A 21,939-nucleotide genomic window follows, 5' to 3' on the forward strand; every position below is an offset into this window, starting at 1 on the left:
TTCTCCAAAAATATCCTAGTGCCCCTTTCTAAAGTTTGTCAACTTCCTAAGGGTCACTTATGCCTAGGGGCCACCCAAATTTAAAACATTAAAAATATTAATGTCCTTGGTCCCCCTTCACATTTGAAGATGTCCACCATATTTCTATTTGTCCGGACACCCAAATATGAATCATTAAATATTTATCTTGCTCACCAACCACCATGCCCACACTTGTGCTGTTCCACTTTCATAGGGTCATGACACGTGCAGTTAGTCCTCTAGTTTGCAAATAAAGTCACTCACTGGGATTTACAGTTGTAAAAATCAGATGAGGACAAGAGAGGTCAATTCCTGTATGGTTTAGACATGCAAATCGAGTGGGATGTGCGTATGTTTGAGCCACAAACTTTTGATTGGGCACTTTCGCTTGCGCAAAGTGTGAGATGAAATACAATAATGGAAAACCAAAGACCTCCCAGCTCAGAGTAGCCAAGGCAACTACTGCCAATGGCAAGGGATAAAACTAGGCCCAATGAGGGTCTACCTCGAGAGCCTCTGGCTCCAAGAACTCGAACAATGGACCTCACCTTACTCTAGACCAGAAGGCTCTGGCCGGCAAGACAAGCGGTAAGCTCAATCCCGAAAAGCACAAACAATATAAGGAGGGGCGATGTTTCTTTCGTCATACGAAAGAACATACTTCTAAGGCATGCCCTAAGAAGGCCCCTCCATAGATCACCACCGTGGCCTTGACAGCTTCTATCTCCTAGACCGACTCCCAAGGTCCTCTAGATCCCACTCTTACAGTTGACGCCATTGTCAGTTGGGAGCTCAAAGATAAGCAAAAGGGCAACCATGACCAGGAGCATGAGCGAAATGAGTTGCTTAAGACATTTGGCTACATAGGTGGCCAGAGAGTCGTTGTCTTGTTTGAAAGTGGCAGTACAACGGACGTGGTCATGCAACAGGCCGCTCAACGAGCCCGTTTCTTGTTGACCTCAGTAGATAGGAAAGTGGAGGGATTTAGCATAGGCATGACAACGAGCATCAAGTTTGAAGCTCGTCGTGCTAAATTAATCATCCAGGGCATGGAATTTGTATGGTTGCCTCTCTTGTAGGTGTAGACATCATCTTAGGGACTTGGTGGTTTCACAAATTCACCCCAGACGTTGACTGGGAGCGGCAAATGTTTTGCCATCTGGACTACCTAAAATGTGTCCAAGGCTCCTGTGATCATCAAATGTGAACCATGGATACCTAGCTTTCTAGTCATTAGCCATATCCAGGCTAAACGAGAGATTCAGAAAGATGCACAGTGTGCGGTGATCTATGTTTAGACCATCCAGACAGCTACTAGTGCTTCTGAGATGTACAAGGCCTTGCAAGATGGTTCCAGAAGTTTTTTCTTTGGGACAACCTGCCTCCTAAGCTTCCTCCATCTAGACTAGAGGACCACAAAATTGAACTCCTCCCAGGCTCCAAACCCTCGAGCAAGTTTCCATATCACTTGAGCATGACCATGGAGACGGAGTTGGACTGTCAACTCCACGAGTTGCTACAATCTTGTTTCATACGTTCTGGTGTCTCCATTCGTAGCCCCGATCGTTTTTGTGAAAAAGAAGGATGGATCCTCTTGAATTCGCGTAGATTATCGGGTGCTCAACAAGCTGATGATCAAGAGCAAGTTTTCAATGCCTCGGATTGACTATATATTAGAGAGATTGAATGGAGCGAAGGTGTTTTTGAAGATTGACCTCAAAAGTGAATACCGTCAGGTACGAATTGTGGATGAGGACATCCCCAAAACCGCATTCCGAACTGGGTGGGCCCACTATGAGTTCGTGGTCATGTGCTTTGGTCTGACAAATGCCCCAGCTTCATTTAACTGGATGATGATGCGGGTATTTAGGGACTTAAAAGGCAAGTGTGTCTTCATCTTTTTGGGTGACATTGATTTTTTCAGCTACAGAAGAGCAACATGACATTGATGTAGAGAAAGTGAAAATTGCTGGAATGCAATGAGCTTTATGTCAACGAGAAAAAATCGGAGTTTTATCTATACGAGGTTCATTACCTTATAATCAGTGCCGAAGGCATCCGACTAGACCTTGCAAAGATGGCAGAAATCCTTAACTGGGAGATTTCGGAAACGGGTTATGACATTCGATTGTTTGTGGGCATTTGCCAAGCATATTCCACCCACATCGACAAGTTTTCTTGCATCTCGATAGCTCTCAGTGATCTGCATCGGTGTTAAGACTTGGAGGCAACGGATTCACATGACCCTTTGTGGATTACAGGCTTTCAAGGACCTTAAGGTTGTATTATCTGAAGCTCCTTGTTTAGCATTAGCCTCCTAGGATGACCCATTCTAAATGATCACTGGTGCGAGGAACATCGCTATTGGAGCGGTCTTGCAATAGAATGGACAACCAGTCGCTTACATGTCCTGTAAACTGGTTCCTGCGCAAAAAAGCACTACTTGGTCTATGATCGGGAACTCCTCGCAGTGATACATGACCTAAAGCATTGGAAGCATTTTCTTTATGGGTGCGACTTTGAGGTTCGCACAAATCACCAAGCTTTGTGTTGGCTTCAGACGATGCCTAGCGCAAATTGGAGTGACCGTCAATACCCTAGGAGCCAGATTTTCTAGTAGTTTGGTGGAATGATCGAGTGCCTTCCAAGCAAGGCCAACCCATTGGCTGATGCCTTGAGCAGGAAAGGAACCATGTCCCACGTCCAATCCACATGGATCGATCTTACTGGTACAGGACTAGACGAGATGAAGTACAAGTATGCGGATTATGTGGAATTCGGTACTCAATGGGAATAGACATTGGATGCCAGAGGATCATGCCACTTTTTAATACGTGATGGTTGGCTTTTTTACAAAGATCGCATTAGCGTATTGAAACAATTCCAAGTAACTCTTCTCCATGATGCCCATGATGCCCATGATGCCATTACTGGCGGTCACAGGGACACGAACTCGACTTTGGAGAAGTTAGAGCGACAATTTTACTGGCCTAGAATGAGGCAAGACGTGTTCACTCATGTGCAACACTGTTTGATTTGTCAAAAAGTGAAAGCTTCTCGCGGGAAGAAGGTAGAGTTGTTACAACCATCACCTATTCCCGAAGAACCTTTTCAGCATCTCTCTATGGATTATGTGATGAACTTGCCTCCCAATCTGGGTAAGTGTAATACACAATGTTTGACAATTGTTAATTGTTTTAGCAAATTCATTATGCTTATTCTTTGGAGGGCTAACGTTACTACCGAAGATGTTGCTAGATTGTTCATCAAGCATTGGTACCCTATAGGTGGCATACCTAGGACCATTGTGTCAGATCGAGATGCTAAGTTTACCAGTCATTTTTGGAAGGCATTATTTGATAACTTTGGGACTAAGCTGAGTTTTTCTAGTGCATTCCACCCATAGACGGATGGCCATTGCCAAATTGTTGTAGAGATTAGAAGGCTAGTTAACCTCTAGGACGGAATAATAAAGCTCCTGTGCATCAATAGAAGCAACACTTGTTAATAGTCTCATAAATACTTTTCAAAAGCATCAGAATTCCTTACTGCCATTGAAAGGTTTGGTCTTGTACAATTTCTACTCTGAGAGTTTGTTAGAGGTCATGCGCTTCAGACGCACTTTCACAGAAGACAGGAGCCATCGGGGTGCTAGTTGGGACCCTAACCAGGCTCACTTAAAGCTCCAATCAGATTCTGCGCCAAGACCACTGTCTCCCGTTGTTAGATTACCTCACAGCAGACTTTGGCACATTGCCCCAAGTGGGCTTCATGGAACAGGTTAGTGGACGTCAGCTGCAGATTTCAGACCTGTTTCGCAGATGCCAGAGGCCCCTGGGGCTTTAGACACTCCTTTCTGACAGACCCATTGAGACACAAATCTGTGTGTTGTTTTCCATTTGTTTCATTTACACTAGATTGTGTGGGGGTGTATTAGACACCTACAATTCCCCTACAGGGGGTGTCTGTATGATGTACTCAGATTTTGGTCTCATAGGCCTTTTTGGTCTTTTGCAGTTGTTTGTAAAACTTTCTTTTTTTCTCTGAGTCAATCTTCAGACTGCTGGAGGGAGGGTGTCATGAGTCTCTTGAAAGCTCCGCAAGTTTGATCTGTTTATAAATCTAAGTGGACCATAAGTGATGAACTTTGTCATGCGTGAGTTCTCATACCAATTTAAGTTTTCTTTGAGCTCAAAAAATAAAGACACTCCCAACCCCCCTGCCTTCCTCAATATCTCCTTTCCTTGTGCAGGCCTCTTCAGAGGCCTTTTTTAGGTGTCAAAAGTCTTCCTTGGCCCTCCAACAGTGTACACCATAAATAAAAGTTGTTTGCAATTTCAGGGTCCCCTGACATGCTTGTTCTTTTACAATGTAAAGAGTATGCTCTTGATGATTTATGGCATCATTTGTGGTGTCATCCTTAGTCTTTATTGAAAATTGTGGAAAAACTGAGAAATTCATGTATTTTTCGCAGATTGCTAGCTGTGTAAGTTAAGAGAAGACAACTGAGAGACAGATTCATGAAGATTTTTCTATGTTTTCAGAGAAAACAACAATTTTGAATTCTGTGGGTGAAAAGCTTGTGGGGATTCTGCATGATACCGGATCAAAAGAGCTTGTTATTATCTGCCATGGTCTAAACTCCTCAAAGGTGCTTTGACTGGTAGTTATTTTTTCATGATTGTGGGTATGCATTTCATGGGCAGTTTTGTAAAACAGGTGCTGATGTGCAGCCCTTCTTCCCATGCACATCAAGGATAAGAAGGAAAGCACATGCGTAGGGGGTTTGGTATTGATACAAGCATGTACCCTTTGTCTTTGTTGTGGAGGTTTCTATATATTATCTTCCTTTGATGGTTGACAGGATTGTGGCCTCCTAGCCAACCTAGCATCTTCGCTTGCGCAAACAGGATTGACTGTTTTCAGATTCGATTTTTCAGGAAATGGGTATGCCAGGGTGCTGTCGTTGGGCATAAAATTTTTGTTTCTTGGTGAAATGGAATGTAAATAGTTTTTCTTTTACCAGGGAAAGCGAAGGCGAGTTCCAGTTTGGGAATTATTCTAAAGAAGCAGCGGATCTTCATTCAGTGGTGCTACATTGGCTGCTGAAAGGGTGTGTAGTTAAGGCAATAATCGGACACAGCAAAGGTAGAGAACATATATAAGAAACATGCACATTTCCCCCTTCCCCTTCCCCTTCCCCTTCCCCCCACCCCCTGGAGAATACGAGATCCTTTTATTAGTAAAAACTGGAGAACTCAGATTACAACCCTCATATAGAGGCCATGATAGTGAAAAAGGAGAGGGGGGCTCGCTCCATGGCTGTCTGCTTTCGGAGGGAGATAACATCTGAGAGGGGGGAGGGAGGGGAGCTACACTGGGGGCAATGGTGCCGATAGGTGCTGCCCTTGCCACTGGACAAAAAGGGGCCTGAGCTCCAAGTGTGAAGAAAAGTGTAATCTCCTGCATGGCCTGGGAGCCACCCTGAATGGGCCATGCAGGAGCCACCCTGAATGGGCCCTGAAGAGTGTGAATAAGCTTTCTAGGTGGTAATGTAGAGTCTCGCGACATCGTGCTGTCCAAAACTGCCATGCAACTATGCTGCTGACCAGCTCCCAGTGAAAAATGCCCGTTTACTAACAATTATTGTTTTTCTTATTAGTTTGAAAGAGAGAATGTGAGATGAACAAGCAACAAACAGGAATGTGTTGAACCCTTTCATTATCCTACTTGCATTGGCATACTTCTACTACATTTTCCTTTCCCATTCTTGAGGACAAGTTTTATTTGATCTTTTTGCCTCAGTTGAATTTAAAATGTTAGTGTTACGAAGCATAAGTTTTATTTGACCTTTTTGCCTCTGTTGAAAGTTGAAGTGTTTTTTTTGAAAGATTCAATACATGATATGCAGCCTGGTTTCATGCAAGATAGAATCATCTTGAATAATGTCTCTTTCGGGAATTCCTTGCCATTTTATTGCTTGAATTTGAGAAGGCCTATGACAAGGTTGATTGCAAATTCATGGGGCACAATTAGACCTTTTGGATACTCGGAGTTATGGATAAGAGGGGTTTTTTTCTCATAAGAAATGGCTCAGGGTGGAATTCTCATCTAGGGTGCAAGAGGAAATTTGTATGTCTAGAGCAATGTGTCTGATTTAGGCATCTTTTGTGAGGTGGGATTTCTATCCGAAGGGACTTGGTGCCTTGAGGGTATGCTAGCCCGCCCCGAATAGTTTGCCTCTATATGGGGAGGAGGTGCAAGGAGAGGCAAAGCACGGACCCATGGTAGGCACCTTAGGAACGCACTCACGCCCCGAATAGTTTGCCTCTATATGGGGAGGAGGTGGACCCATGGTAGGCACCTTAGGAACGCACTCACGCCCCGAATAGTTTGCCTCTATATGGGGAGGAGGTGGACCCATGGTAGGCACCTTAGGAACGCACTCACGCCCCGAATAGTTTGCCTCTATATGGGGAGGAGGTGCTTTGCCTCTCCTTGCACCTCCTCCCCATATAGAGGCAAACTATTCGGGGCGGGCTAGCATACCCTCAAGGCACCAAGTCCCTTCGGATAGAAATCCCACCTCACATCTTTGGCATTTGTTTGTCCATAAGGATGGACCATGAGCTTATGAATAATCAGTTTGTAGATGACACCACCACCTTCTTGGAAGCGTATTGCGCTATTATCTACCATGATCTGAACATTTTGACCCTTGATCTTTCCATGGATCTTCATAAGATTATGAGGTTTGAAAGTGGGCTCCACGTAACAGATATACTAAGCAGCACATGTGTGCTGTCCACATGGTAAGCCTTCACTTTCTTTGTTTTCAAGTACCTAGAAAAGGCACCTTTTGCATAGAGTGGACTTGCTTTTGTTGAGATTTACACTCAGCACCCTCTTCTTCTTTCTTTAGGTACTTAAGGCAGAGTGTGATGGGCTCATGGATCTAAAACAACGGCCTTTACCTTTGGTCCTTTGAAAATCCTCCACTGACAGATCCAGATACTTCGAATTTGCCTTCTTAGATTTTTTGAGAAGCACCTAAGCTGCTCTTTCGTTTATTGGTGTTTTTGAATTTCCGTGAGCCTTGTCCAAAGTCAGGCTTATCTTTAGACTATCTTGTGTCATGAAAGATATAAGCATGCTCTATTGCATCTTCAAGAGTCTTGGGAGACTCTGATTGCACATGTAACTGATAATCCGGGTCTAATTCCTTGATAAACACCCTAACCTTTTGAAAGTCATCAATGCTTTTAAGCTTATGTATTGGTCTAGAGGCTTTTTGGACATTTTTCATTTATCCCAGGCAGTCCAAGCACACTCTTAATTATTTGTAGGCAAGAACTCTTTGTACATTGCTTGCTTAAACTCCTCCCAGGTTATGGGCGGATGATCTGCTTCTTCAACCACCTTTTATAGGCTTTCAGGATTACTTGAGTCACTTGTTCGTGAGGGGTTTTTTTTTGAGTGCGTTAATTGTAGGCATATGCTCACTTATGGTAGTGCTATGTGGGCACTTTTTCCGATGTGGTTTTTCCCCTTGGACATCAAGTGTGAAAGGACACTATAACATATAATATTTTGTACTTCTATATTATATGGATGTGGCACACATGCAAGAGTTGACTTGCATTTTGTGGATACCACACTTTTGGCTCTCTCTCTCTCTCTCTCTCATTTTTGTGTGTGAGCTTCTCTACCCTGCACCTAACCCTAATGTGCAGGTTTGTGTGTGTGAGTGTGTGAGTCCAACACCCTCCGTCGCCTGTGTTTTTCCGTCCATCGGATTCCGTCGCCGCTGTGTTTCCGTCCGTAGGAGCTCCGCCGTCCGGCCACCAGTTTCGGGCGGCACTAGTGGGGAGCCCACCACCTCCGCCCAGCCTCGCGGGCGGCACCGCCCTGAAGCCGGCGACCCACACCAGCGCCGCCCAGCTCCGTCCGCGCTACAGCTGCCGTAGTCCCGTCAGTCGACGGTCAGCACAAGCCCGTTGCCCCTCCGTTCCGTCGACGACTGGCACAGGCCCGTCGCCCCTCCGTTCCGTCGACGTCCCAGTCGTCGCCCTGCACTCCGTCGAAGTAGCCGCCGGCAGACGACTCCGTCGCTCCTGCCCGTCTCCGTTCAGGCCGACTGTGCTCCGTCTTGAACCGCCGCCCACGTCGTCGCCTCTTCGCTCCACGCACCAGTGCTCGCCTTGCTCTGACCGCCCGCCTTCGCCTGCCCGTATGTTGTTCGCGTGCTGATCGCCCGACGCCTAAGCGCCTAAGCGCTGTTCGCACCAGCCTTCACGTGCTGCAGGCGGGTGTTTGCTCGCTCGACACCTCCAGCTGGGCCCCGTCACCTTCAGCGCCTGCTCGTCCGACGCCTAAGCCATGCTGCTTCCACCGTTCTGCCCGCACGACACCTGCACAACACCTGCAAACCTAAATCGACTACTCAACATTCCGCCTGCTCGCCACCTGCAACGACTTCCTCCATCGCCAAGTTCTTTTTCAAGTTGTCTGCTCCAAGCCTGCTGCCCTTGCCTGGAGGTATTTTTCTGTACAAATTTCTAGGTCAAATACAAAATCTGCAGCCATTGCAGGGCAGGTCATATGCCGATTTTGCAGACAATAAATACTGTGCAATCAGATTGAAAAGAAAATTGCAGATGAAATTTGGAAGTTTTCAAAATTGAGGTCAAAATCAGCAAATTGAACCTCTCTTATTCTTTCAAAATTGAGGTCAAAATTGGCAAATTGGAGCTCTTACATTTGCAGAAATTTGGGGCTTTTGTGAAAATTGGCCAATTAGATGCACATTGAAGCGATTGGAGTGCATAAAAATTGGGGATTTTCTGATTGGAGCATGTAATTGCGCATTACAGCTGCGATTTGTCGCGTATGTATACACATTGAGTGTAATTGGACAATTTGGTGCAGGTTTACACTTGCTTTGGTTTGCAGGCATACATTTGCACAGGACATTTGGTTGCCTGGCAGTGCACATTGGTGCTTGGTTTGCTTGCAGATATATTTTGTTGACATGGCACAAAATGCTACAGATGTATTTGGTGTGCTCACCCAGGAGGACAAGCTGGATGGATCTAATTACTCCCTCTGGAGTTTTATGATCCGTAATTTGCTGGTAGCCAAAGGGCTTTGGGGCATCGTGTGTGGTGATGACACACGCCCACATACCATTCAGCCAGCCACGCCTCAAAGGGGAGGTGCTCAAAGAGCTCCTGATGTAGATCCTGCTCCCACACAAGAGCAGAAGAGATGGGACTCTAGAGATGCACAGGCCATGTCATTGATAGCCCTTTCAGTGAAAAGGACTATTATTCCGCACATTCGTTCATGCAAGACATCGAAGCTTGCATGGGACACATTGGAAGCAATGTATCAGGTACGCAACGAGGCAAGAGTTGCCTACTTGAAGAGGCAATTGGATCTTCTTTCTATGGATGAGGGTGACTCTATGGCAGATCATCTCACCAAAGTGAAAGATTTGCAGGAACAATTGCTCAACATTGATGAGGTTATCCCATACGGACAGATGGTCACCAACACTCTTCATTCTTTACCGCCTTCCTACTTGGGCTTTCACACCTCTCTCAACCTCTCGATGAGAGGAGGTGGTGATCCCGTCACTTTTGAAGAGCTCGTGGGTTTACTCTTGCAGGAAGAGCAAACAAGAGTAAACATATCGAGCAACCGTGGTGGAGAAAAGGCATTTACAGCCAAGGATAAGGGTAAAGCAAAGAGCTTTAAGCATGGGGGACAACAGTCTAGCAAGGCTGGTCATGGACAGCCCTCTTCTAGTGGTGAAAAGTCTGACAAAGGGGATGCAAACAAGCCCAAAAAGAAGGGCAAATGTCACTACTGCCATAAGCCTGGACACTACATTAGTGAATGTAGGAAAAGGATTGCAAAAGAGAAAAAGAAAGAAGCAGGCAATGCAGTAGCAGACTCTTCGGATGACAAAGCAAAGCAATCAGCTAATGTAATCCAGGAAGAGTACACTTTTTTGGTCACATGCACTAGTGACACACCAAGTGCTTCGAACACTGATATGTCTTGCATTGCATCTGACAGACAGAATGCATCATGGTATTTTGATAGTGGTGCTTCGAGCCACATCACTTCATGCAAAGATGTATTTCAGCACTTGGTTTATGCTTCAAATGGCCGCACTGTATCATGTGCAGATCATACCACATATCCAGTAAAGGGAATTGGTAATGTCATACTTATTGCAGCCAATGGTGCCAATATATGTATGAAAAATGTATTGTATGTTCCAGGGATAAAGAAAAATCTGCTCTCCGTCTCAGCCATAAACGACCAAGGGTTAAAGGTTGAATTTGAAGATGGGAAGTGTTTGGTAAAAGACCCATCAAAGGGTTATGAAATAGTCACTTCTGGAACACGATACAAAGGCTTGTATAAGCTGGACAGCTATGACAAGCGCACTTATGATGCAAATACAGTGGCTGCCCACACTCCTGCTATGCATGATGCAGAGCTATGGCATGCTCGTTTTGGGCATGTAAATTTTCAGAGTTTGATGCTTTTGCAGAAGCATCATATGGTTGATAATATGCCGCCTCTTGAGTCTCCACCGAGACATGTATGTGAGGGGTGTATTTTGGGAAAGATGCAACGAAAACCATTCCCCAAAGATGGAGCTGTTAGAGCTGAAAATAAATTACAGCTCATACATAGTGATGTATGTGGTCCAATGCGGACACCATCCATAGGGGGACATCTTTACTTTGTCACATTCATTGATGACTACTCCAGGTTTGCTTGGGCTTACCCTTTGAAAGCAAAAGAAGATGTGTTTACATGCTTTCGACACTTTGTAGCAATGGCTGAAAATATGTGTGCATGTAAAGTCCAAACACTTCGCTCAGATAGAGGTGGAGAATACATGTCAAATGCATTCAAGGATTATATGCTTCAAAAGGGCATCAAACACCAATGTACTGTGCCTTATACACCGCAGCAGAATGGTGTAGCTGAGAGGAAAAATAGATCTCTCATGGAGATGGCAAGATGCATGGTGAAAGCACAAAAGTTGCCTCACAAATTTTGGATGGAAGCTATAATGTGTGCAACTCATGTGTTGAACAGGTGTCCAACAAAAGCTTTGAAAACCATAACACCATTTGAGGCTTGGTATAGCAGAAAGCCAACAGTGGATTATATGCGTACATTTGGGTGTTTGGCATATGCACATGTGCCAGAACAACTCCGAACAAAGCTTGATGACAAAGCAATTAAATGCATTTTTGTGGGCTACAGCAATGAAAGCAAAGGATACCGTCTTTATAATCCAACTACACGAAGGATTTTTGTGAGTAGAGATGTGGTATTTGCTGAAAATTCAGAACAGCCCATGGTCAGCTTGTATAAAAGCAATGATACAGGCATACAAGACATGTTTGATGGACTTTTACCCATTGCAATTAGGGGGGATTCAGATCAGCCAGCCCCTACACAAGAAAATCCACATGTAGAACATGTGGACCAGCCAGCCATTCAGCCCCCTTCTGTGGAAGAAGTGGAAGATCTTGTCAGGGAAGAGCAAACAGCCATAGACACAGCCAAGTCAGTGCCAAGATGGTTGCTGAAAACTTTGCAAGAAAGCAAACTTGCAGCTCCACTCACAGGTAGAACAAGGGCTAGTTCCAGCCATGCCTTGAATGTACATCGTGGGGAGTCTGCATTCGCAATGGGTGGTCTCTTTGATTCAGAAGAGCCTTCTTCTTATGAAGAAGCACATGAGAATGAGCATTGGTTGCAAGCTATGCAAGCTGAAATTTCTTCTATCATGAAGAATAATACATGGGATCTTGTGGAATTGCCTAAAGGCAAGAATGTAATTGGCACAAAGTGGGTGTATAAAGTCAAAAGAAAGTCTGATGGTACTATTGACAGGTACAAAGCAAGACTTGTGGCTAAAGGCTACTCCCAGAAAAAGGGAATAGATTATGAAGAAACTTTTGCTCCTACTTCGAGAATGACCACAATAAGATCTGTGATTGCATTGGCTGCCCATAAAGGATGGAAAGTGCATCAATTGGATATCAAAACTGCATTCTTAAATGGGGATTTACAGGAGGAAGTATATGTAAATCAGCCCATTGGTTTTGTAGTTCCTGGTGAGGAACATAAAGTATGCAGGTTGCACAAAGCATTGTATGGGTTAAAACAAGCTCCAAGAGCTTGGTATGATAAGATACATGCTCTTCTAACCAGCCAAGGTTTTGAGAATAGTTCAGCTGAAAGCACATTGTATGTGAAGAAAACCGATGCCGATATTCTCATAGTCATCTTGTATGTAGATGACATGCTCATTACAGGTACAAGCAAAGCACAAATTTCAGATTTCAAAGCTGATTTGAAAGCTGAATTTGATATGTCAGATTTGGGGCCTTTACACTACTATCTCGGCATACAGTTTATGCATACAGATGATGGCATTGTTATGCAACAAACTAAGTACATAAAAAGTTTGCTAAAAAGGTTTCACATGGATGAACGTAAGCCCATTTCTACTCCGGTAGAACCAGGTGTACGGCTTACTATGCATGATATTGGAGAGCCTTTTGAGGCCGGCCTTTATAGCCAGGCAGTGGGATGCCTCATTTACTTGTGTAACACGAGGCCAGACATATCTTTTGGGGTGTCTTTGTTGAGCAAATTCATGCACAGCCCAGGCACAAAGCATTGGCAAGCAGTCAAACGCATTTTTCGTTATCTTAAGGGTACCCTGGATCTTGGTTTGTTCTATCCCAAGGGGGGCAGCTTGCAGCTTTATGCATACAGTGATTCAGATTGGGCTGGTGATTACGATACCAGGCAATCCACCAGTGGGAATTGTTTTTTTCTTGGCAGCTCATGCATATCTTGGTTGAGTAAAAAGCAACCCACTGTTGCTACATCTACTTGTGAGGCTGAGTACAGGGCAGTCTTTACAGCTACAGTAGATTGTGTATGGTTGAGGAGACTATTGGCTGATCTTCGTGAGTGTCAGCAGACACCCACCACCATTCTCACTGATAGCCAGAGTGCTATGGCCGTGGCACGAAATCCAGTATTTCATGCACGTACCAAGCACATAGAGATTCATTATCACTATGTCAGAGAGAGGCTACATGCAAGGGAGATCAGTTTATCTTATTGCCCTACACAGGATAATGTTGCAGATCTATTCACAAAGGCTTTATCTCGAGAAAAGTTTGAAGCTTTCCGCAAAGCTTTGGGCTTACTCTCATACAGAGAGTGATCTGCTACATTGTACAGGTTCACACTTCCACTACAGGGGGGATTTGTAGGCATATGCTCACTTATGGTAGTGCTATGTGTGAACAGGGCTTAACCAAGGGCACTTTTTCCCATGTGGTTTTTCCCCTTGGACATCAAGTGTGAAAGGACACTCTAACATATAATATTTTGTACTTCTATATTATATGGATGTGGCACACATGCAAGAGTTGACTTGCATTTTGTGGATACCACACTTTTGGCTCTCTCTCTCTCTCTCTCTCTCATTTTTGTGTGTGAGCTTCTCTACCCTGCACCTAACCCTAATGTGCAGGTTTGTGTGTGTGAGTGTGTGAGTCCAACACCCAACATTAATCACTTGTAACTTTTTGAGAATGGTATGTTCTCTATTAGCAAGATTACCCAAGGGACTGGTGTGTATTTAGGGAGTCTACAAGGCTAAACCAATGCTTGAGGTGACCAATATTGGGTAGAGAGGCTGTCGGGAATGCCCCTACCCTCTCTCACGCTATTTCACTTTCTTTCCTAACTTTAGACCATCAAACATGCGTGACAGAAACACCATACCTTTTCAACCGAGATCAAAACCCTAGCAATTTGACAAGAACAATACCTATGATTCTTGACATACTTGTAACCATGCATGAGACATGCAAACCTTGCTTTTTCTGCTTCCCACGTTTTGGTTTGCTCTGATACCAACTGAAAGAAACCCCTCAAGATCTCCCTAAACACAAGCAACGAGTTTAGTACCAAATAGAAGGGGTGCAGGGTAGCTCACCTCCCAACCATAGGTCCCCATCCACAGACCACCCCCCAGCCCCTTGGGCTAAGGCTTCCATGGACCACATCCTAGGCCTAGGCATAGGACTCTTGTCATCCAACCACACCGGAAGGATACAAAACAGTATGGTTATCCACACAATAGGCTCACCCCACTTATTTTAGCCTTAATCAACCTACAAATAGCTGTTGACTCATAAATAGCTATAACTTATGGGATAACACTAATAAACCTTAACCCAAGTAATCACAGCCTGTTGTACTCCTCGGGGGGCGGGGGGGGGGGGAGGTGTGTTTCGGTGTCTAGGCCATCTCCGAGAGGGGTTCCTGGGGGGAGGGTACGGCTGTCCTCGTCAAGTGGGGGGAGGGGTAGAAAGAAAGAAAGAAAGAAAGATATATTAACGTCCTGTCGAGGCCAAAGCTGACCTATAGGACAGATCAGAATACATCTTTGGTTACAATCCACTTCGGGGTATCGGTTAAAGAAAAGTGCATGTGGGATCAAAAAGAAACTAACTTCAAAGCTCTCATGACTCATGAGAGTTACATGTTACAATGGTAAAATCACCATGTGCTTAATGTGATTAGATATGTATAAGTATCAAGTTCATGTCCTTCAAAAGGAGGGTGGACCTTTAAAATCTTTGATGATAGCTTTTCCTCCTCTATAGACCGCCCACTTCCCTTGTTTCCTTGCTTCTCTGACTTTGGCCAGTTCCCCCGCTCTATTCTTTAGTTGTAGTGGGGTCAACTCATCAGAAATCCACACCGAGGTACCTTGCAATGATTTAGTCTGCTTCATTACCTTGATCTTATCAATCATATCATAGTATCGAACCCTAGCCTGTTTCCCTTTAATTTGAATGTCAGTTGGGTCACCAAGGTCTATAAAAGGTACCACTTTAGTGAGTCGTTCCTTTATGATATCTACATCCAAGATGTATCCCTCTAGCTGTTCATCTGTGTTGGTACCTACTGACCAATCTTCTGGCAAGCCCCCAATTCGAACAAAAGTTTCCAGGCTTTTGACCCTTTCATTTTCTTTCAGGACTGACAGTACTTCACTGACAAAGTTCTCTGATTTTACCTGAGGTTTTGTGCTTTCTTGTTGTGTTTCCTGTATTTTTTGGGTTGCTTCTTGGGCTGCTTCCTGAATCTCCTGCTTGTTCTTGATGTCCTGCAACTAACTGCGCTGACATGGGTTGTGGGGTTGGAAATTTGGATGCGAAGGTGGCTCTGGAGTATACTGTGGAGATAAGGCCTTGTAACGGTTCTCAGTGGGAACCGGTGCCTCGGGCTGCAAGTCCACTGTAGAATGTGCGCCACATGTGTCACCGGCAACCGCCTGGTGTCACTTTTGGTCCTGCATCGTCTGTAGACAATGCTTGCTTGGAGTGTCCCCCCATTGCTTCCCTTGCGTTGGGGAGCCTCCGGAGGAGGTTGAGAGAGGAGGTTGTTGGTGGGGAGGTCTAGGCAGGGGCCCGCACCTGGAGCCGCAGCCGCTGGGGCTCAGTTGGCGTGGCTGGATGAAGAGTGCTGTCTGGGGCAAGCAATTGCGTTTCAAACCAATCCAACTTGTTTTATTGTATTTGTGATGAAAACAAGAGGGGTGGGACTTCCACCTGGGGGGGGGGGGGGGGGGGGGGGGGGGGGGGGGCAGCAGGAGTGGAAGGGAACTCAAGAACCTGTCCAAGGATGCGGTCAATCACCGGGAGGAGCACTAAATACTCCTTTGGAAGCCCTAGAAAATATACAGTGACTGGTCACTTTGACCAATGGATCCCACTCAGGAGTGAAGCCATGACTCCAGCGTGCAAAGAACACCTATGCCTCCTGAATTGCAATCGAGCTCTATGACAAAGTACTCTCTACCAGGGCGGATGTGTCGAACTCGATCCTGTTGTATCTGTTGGCCAAGAACTGGACATCTGTGATTCGCCTATGGTCCCCAACAAGGGTTGCCTGATCCCAGATCTGGCCGCTGCTGGCCTGTTGCTGACGAACCTGCAGACACAGGTGGATGCTTCCAGGGAAGAGATGGACGAGGCTAGGAGCTGGACGTCTGCTTCAGAGAAAAAGCAGCTGGGAGCGGCCTCGGACGAGGGTGGTGGAGGGGTGCCATGGAGTCCTCTGAAGGGGAAGGGTCCAGGCCCCAGGGGTGGCACGATAACATCAAAACACAGACCGGAAGTGCATAAACCTGTTGGAAGGAGAGGGAGGAGAAGGCAGAAAAGAAAAAAGGGTGGCGAGGGCTGCAGCCCTTCACACTGAGCAGGTGCTTATCAGGCAAAGAAAGTGGGTGGAAGAGGAGAAGGGCGGCAGCTGCAGGGCGCGAATAGACGGGAGGCTGCTGCAGAGCAACACGGGCAGGTGGGGGGTTGGGGGAGGGGGCTCCAAGCTCCTTGCGAAGTTATATTGATTTCCGGGTTTATTGTTAATTAGCTTCTCTACTAATTAGATTGTACAAAGCTGATTCAGGGTTTAATTGGTTGCTTTCTTGAGTTCATGAGCTGCTAATTGTTTCACTAGTGAACATCTTGATTGCCCATGTTCCTTCTTCTGCTGTCCATTTTCCTCTTTACTTGACACATTATTCTTCGTTCTATTGTTTTGGACGTACACAAGCAAACAGAGTCATTGTTTTTTTGAACGTCTACAACCTGATTGTTTTAAAACAAGCTTTTGGGCGTTTTATTATAATCCAAGCCTAACGTTAATGAATATTTTATTTAACCTTACATAAGGTGTTAATTTAAAACCTTATTGCGTAGCACCAACTTGTCATCTGACATCGCCACAAGTGTGTGCAATCAGCCATATGCTGTACGAATATTTATGATGACAGTCTACTGTATTGTTTGAGTTGGTGAAACCAGGAAGAAGCAGCAAATACAATAGTTTCTGTCATCATGCAAAAATAAAAACTAGGTGCAGTAAATTTTAGGAAGTAACCTGCAGATTTTGTTATCTTCTACTGTTTTTAATACTCTCTTGCAAAATTTTCAATGTAGTATTGGTTGCACCAAGAAAGAAAGAAAGAGAAAGAAGTGTCTACACATTTCTTATTTTCCAACTAGTGTCCTTACACAGGCTGTACTGCCATCTACACCTGTTTCCATGGCTGTGTGGTCATTGTACGCAGCTGTAGAGCCTGATTTGCGGCCATTCCATCATCCTTCTCTTCATTTGGAGGTGCCTGGGGTGCTTGAGGAGCTGGTTCATTTTGAAGCCTATGAAGAACTGCAAAGAACTAGGCTGCCAAGTGGGCAAGCTTGTGACTGATTTTGCAGAGTATCGGGTTGCTTGTTAGGCATGCCTGTGCCTATAGAGTACCATAGTGCCTACTGGCAGTTGGGTAGGTTGCCCATTTGCGGAGGTACACGTGTGACAGCTCTAGAGAGGATGTTGGGGTATTCCTAGTTGCGTCTAGAGCTGGATTTCTTGCTTGGTGGATCAATGGGTAGGGTTGGAAAAACCAATATCGGCATCTGCAAACCTTCTTTACATATTGTGTCCATTGTATAGTTGGTCCTGGAAATCTTGGTGTGCCGGATGCGGCTTTCATAAAACTTGTACAATTAAAAAATCCTTTGGTGATGAAATACCCCGGTGGGGTTCGACTCATCTTAACCCCCTAGTGTGGTGTGTGCTGTGATCTACCTTTTGTGCCTTTTTCATTGTGGTTAATTTTGTTGCTAGTTAAGTGAATGATTAAAATCTCCAAGATACATGCTGCCTGTTACATTCACTCTCTCTAGGGTCGATGGGATTGCATCAAGGGCTATTCCCGGGTTATGCAAGAGTGTTGCACAACTTTTTCGCACTTGTATCCCGGTATCCTTCCTCACGTTAGGCAACCGGTATTGTTTAGCACGACAGCCCCCCAGCTTGGGTGTTCCCTCGACTCCTATGGATGTAGAGAGTAGCAAGCCATGGAGGGAGCTTTTACCCCATCATTGTGCATACTTCCGCCCTAGAGGGCTGTAATCTGCTTTCGAGCATTTGCATTTCTTTTTTTAAATATTGCAAAGGTCTTTTCTTTGGGGATGGGGGGACTTGGATTGAACTTGACATATTCATATCGAGAATGAGTCAATAGAACCTTAGTCTTATGTAAATCAAGGGGTTTATTACGATGCTGGGGTTTATTTATCACATGCATCAAGAATTTCTACTGGGCAGCTGTGTTTCATCACATAGGTTACACATAGAAATTGGACTAGAGGAGGATCTCTCAATAGGAGCATGCTACACTTTATTGATCAGCATACTACTATTCAAAGATACCATCATTGGTGAGTTGGGTCCACAGTGCGAAGTCATGGAGTATGGGGACCAGAAATGTGTGGCTGTCTACATGCATGAGATTTGTAGGCATAGAGAATGTATCTTGAGAAAGCAGTTTATCTTCAGATAAAGAGACAAGATATTGAAGCATTGAACAAAATGATTCAAAATTTAGTTATACTAAGATATTGTGGTAAATTTTGAAAAACATTCTGAGAACTGCAGGTGGGAGTACAATTCTGCTCTATGCATCCAAGTATAAAGAGGTGCAAACTATAGTGAATGCAAGTGGCCGCTTGGATCTCAATGAGGGGTTGAAAGAACTGTTAGGTGAAGATTTCTTAGAGAAGATCGAAGCGGGATTTTTGGATGTGAAAGATAACTCTGGTAGCTTCTCTTTCTATTTAAATTTTTAAAAAATGGTAAAACTCTTATCACTAAATGCATTATCTCAAGACGGAGGTTAAGGAACAGGAGTAGTGTGGATTTTGGGCATACCATCACTGCCTCCATTGTTGTCTCATGTCAACATCAGCACTTTACAGGGAAAATTATGTTTCGTGTAACCAAGGACAGCTTGATGGAGCGTCTTAGTACTGATTTGAGAAAAGCAGCCCTAATGATACCCAAGGATATCAGGTAACTAGAGACTAAATCACCTTGTTAAAGAATTTTGTGATAACAAACTTTTGCAAATTGGAGATTGAGTGTTATTGCACTTGAGGTAGCTTAAAAGTAGGTGCTAGGTTTGAGTGATCCAAGGAAAGGGCTCAGATAAATCTTGCTTTTCTTCTGATATAGAAATGCAGTTTCATACAACCGAAATCTCAGGGGGGGACTACATTGGAAGTGGAGGGGTGAGAAAGCAGGGGTGAGAAAGCATACTGAGGCCTGAAATGAAAAATAATGCCTCTGTTGCCACGGGTGGGGAAGGGTCCCATAGGGTGGGCATGAGATCAGTCTAGATGAAGCAGACAGTCTCTGCAGGAGGGGTGGCTGAACCATCTATGGCCTTGCTACATCGTGCATGCCAGATGCTTCAGGCTGCAATTCTGCTGATAAGCTTCCATCTCTAGTCTTTTGTTGCCAAAGAGTTCATGGTGTACCTGGGTGGCTGTGATGATCGTGACGTGGTAGTGGGACAGCTACAGTGCTAATCCCATGCTGTTCTCATTCTAGCACATGGCCTGATCCTCCATTGTGCCCCAGGTGATGAAGTGGATCTCATGGCTGTCCATTGTGAAGAGGCAGAGGATCCACTGCCATACGTGTTTGGCATTCCAGCGATCCCAAATGCAACGATGCTGTGACTCCTGTGGTTCAGGCACAGCAGCATGCTGCAGGGCGATGTGCAATAGCTAGGCTTGTGGGCGAGGAGCTAGAGGAAGAGAGGGAGCTTGCATAAGAAAAAATTGGTCCTCACCCACAAGCCTAGATTCAGAAGATATCTAGGCTTAAAAAAATTACGTTCTTCCTATGCGTAGTGAAGCATCGGTTCCCAATTGCCAGCAGTGCCCTCTTGAATTTTTGATATGAGACTGCAAGACACGCATGCAATCTGAAAGCATGGTAGATCTATTAAAAAAACCTTGATTACCGATACCATGTAACCTTGCAGAAGCTTTTATTAATACTTGAAGTCATCTTGAATTCTGACTGCTGTACTGTGAGTTCAGGGAACATGCATGCATACAATCATCTAAAAATTGTTGTGTTGTGTTCATCATTCCCAACATGGTATACTGGTGTCTGGCAGAGTGTTGACAGTGCATGGTTCTGAGGATGAAGCTGTTCCTGTGAAGAATGCATTTGAATGCGACAAGCTCATAGCCAATCATACTCTTCAAATTATTAATGGTGCCAATCACATGTACAGTCGGCATGAAAAAGATTTTGCAGAGATCTTGATAAAATTTGTATGGGGGGACTCGGACAAATCTGCACATAATGAGTAGGGTCAGGTTTGATAATTATGTTATAATATTTTTCTACTTTAAATCCATGCAGCTTGTAATAATAGATGTAACTTAATAGTGGCATATGGAAGCCTAGTTCACATTGTACAAAATGTGAACGTTACTATTTTATACTTTGAAGCCTAGTTTGCCCTTGACCTTATTGGGCAGCCTGCATGTAATATCCTTGTGGCATGTATGCTTCTCCATGCAGCTGTATGCATCCTCTTTGTACAATTCTTTCAAATAACTAGTTTTTTTATACTTAATTCTTTTTGAAAAGAAGGCAACGTACACAATGTACCTTATCTTGATGAGCACTTTCTGTATTCATACCCCAAATGCATTGTACGTACCATACCTTACGTTTCTAACAACACCCAGGTGAACTGGAAACATAGGGATCGTGTGCACACTCCCCGAGCTCCCACCCGTTGTCTGTGTTTCCTGTGCCTTCCCCCGTCGCGAGGTCCGCCTCCCCCTCCTTTGCTTCCATGCACCCTCCTCCCCCGCACTGCTGTTCTTGGCATCGTCCCTCCGCCTCTGCCTGCCCTCTCTCCTCTGTTTGCACAGAGCCCCCTCCGCCCGCCTCTTCCTTCACTCCACCCTCGCCTGTCCCGCCAGTCTGCCCCTGCCCGTCTGCCGCTGCTCCCCCACTGCTCTGTTATCTGAACCCCACCCCCCCCCCCCGCCTTTCCCTCTCTTTCGCCCCCCTCCTACCTCCTCTCTCCAGCCATGTTTCCCTTTCCTCGCAGGTTTCCTTCAGTGCTTCGGGGCTACTCTGTTTTCGGCAAGTTTCGGCTTTATTCTAGTCTATTCCCTCAAGAGGACTCCATGGCAGCTGCTCGGTCATCCCCGACCGAAGCCACCATTGCTTGCATTTCTTTCTCCGAAGCGGATTTTCAGGTTCTCGCCACGACAGTTGCCTCTCTAGAGGCCTCCACCCTGGTCTGCAAAATTGTCAGTAGCCGCCTTGCGCGTGGACAGCTTAGGGATCTCTTTCAGGCCAGCCTCATTGGTGAACTTGCGGATACTACAAGTTGAATTCGACTCGTCAGCGGCGTCAGACCGGGTCATGCAGCTGAGTCCCCTTGCACTGCATACGACGCAAGCCTTCTTTGCACAGTGGCAGCACGGCTTCGATCCAGTGTCTGGTCCACTGTTTGGCGTCTCGGGCTTCCCAATGACAGTTTGTTTTCTAGGCCTTAGGAAGGAGTACCTTTGTCTTCTCCCAGTGATTGGTGGTGCCATCAGGAGAGAGTGGAGTCCCCCCCCACTGCTGCCTCGGTCCTCGCGCGGGCAGCTGGGATTCCATCTCTTCGCATTTGTGTGGCCTCGGGGGAGTCTGTACCATATTGTATATCTCTTCCTCGCCTCCGAGCAATCCCATACAACAGCGCATGGAGTATTCAGGCCCCGCTCCGCAGTGTTCTAAGAGGCCGACCGGCCTCTCTGAGCCCCTGGTGAGCCCGTCCCTATAGCCGTCCTCTCCAATGGATCTCTCCCAGCAGACCGGCCTCTCTGAGCCCTCGGTGAGCCCGTCCCCGCAGCCATCCTCTCTGATGGAACTCTCCCAGCAGCACCCTTCCCCCTCCTCTCCACCCCTCTGCCC

General features: G+C 45.5%; 1 protein-coding gene across 1 annotated transcript in view; it reads left to right on the forward strand.

Annotated features, from left to right (window-relative positions):
* The window catches only part of LOC147640244 (putative uncharacterized protein YDL057W), a 59,236-nt gene extending 38,640 nt beyond the window's left edge, over window positions 1-20,596 (forward strand). The window contains exons 2-7 of the mRNA XM_086778426.1: window positions 4,566-4,672; window positions 4,886-4,968; window positions 5,048-5,169; window positions 18,598-18,759; window positions 18,918-19,011; window positions 20,129-20,596. Of these exons, the coding sequence (XP_086634552.1) occupies window positions 4,566-4,672; window positions 4,886-4,968; window positions 5,048-5,169; window positions 18,598-18,759; window positions 18,918-19,011; window positions 20,129-20,327 (767 nt within the window). The 3' untranslated portion in view covers window positions 20,328-20,596. The remainder of the gene's footprint in view (window positions 1-4,565; window positions 4,673-4,885; window positions 4,969-5,047; window positions 5,170-18,597; window positions 18,760-18,917; window positions 19,012-20,128) is intronic.
* Window positions 20,597-21,939: the final 1,343 nt, after the last annotated feature.

Source organism: Cibotium barometz, chromosome 3 (genome assembly GCF_041138505.1).
Source record: "Cibotium barometz isolate CiBa-2024 chromosome 3, ASM4113850v1, whole genome shotgun sequence".
NCBI lineage: Eukaryota > Viridiplantae > Streptophyta > Polypodiopsida > Cyatheales > Cibotiaceae > Cibotium > Cibotium barometz.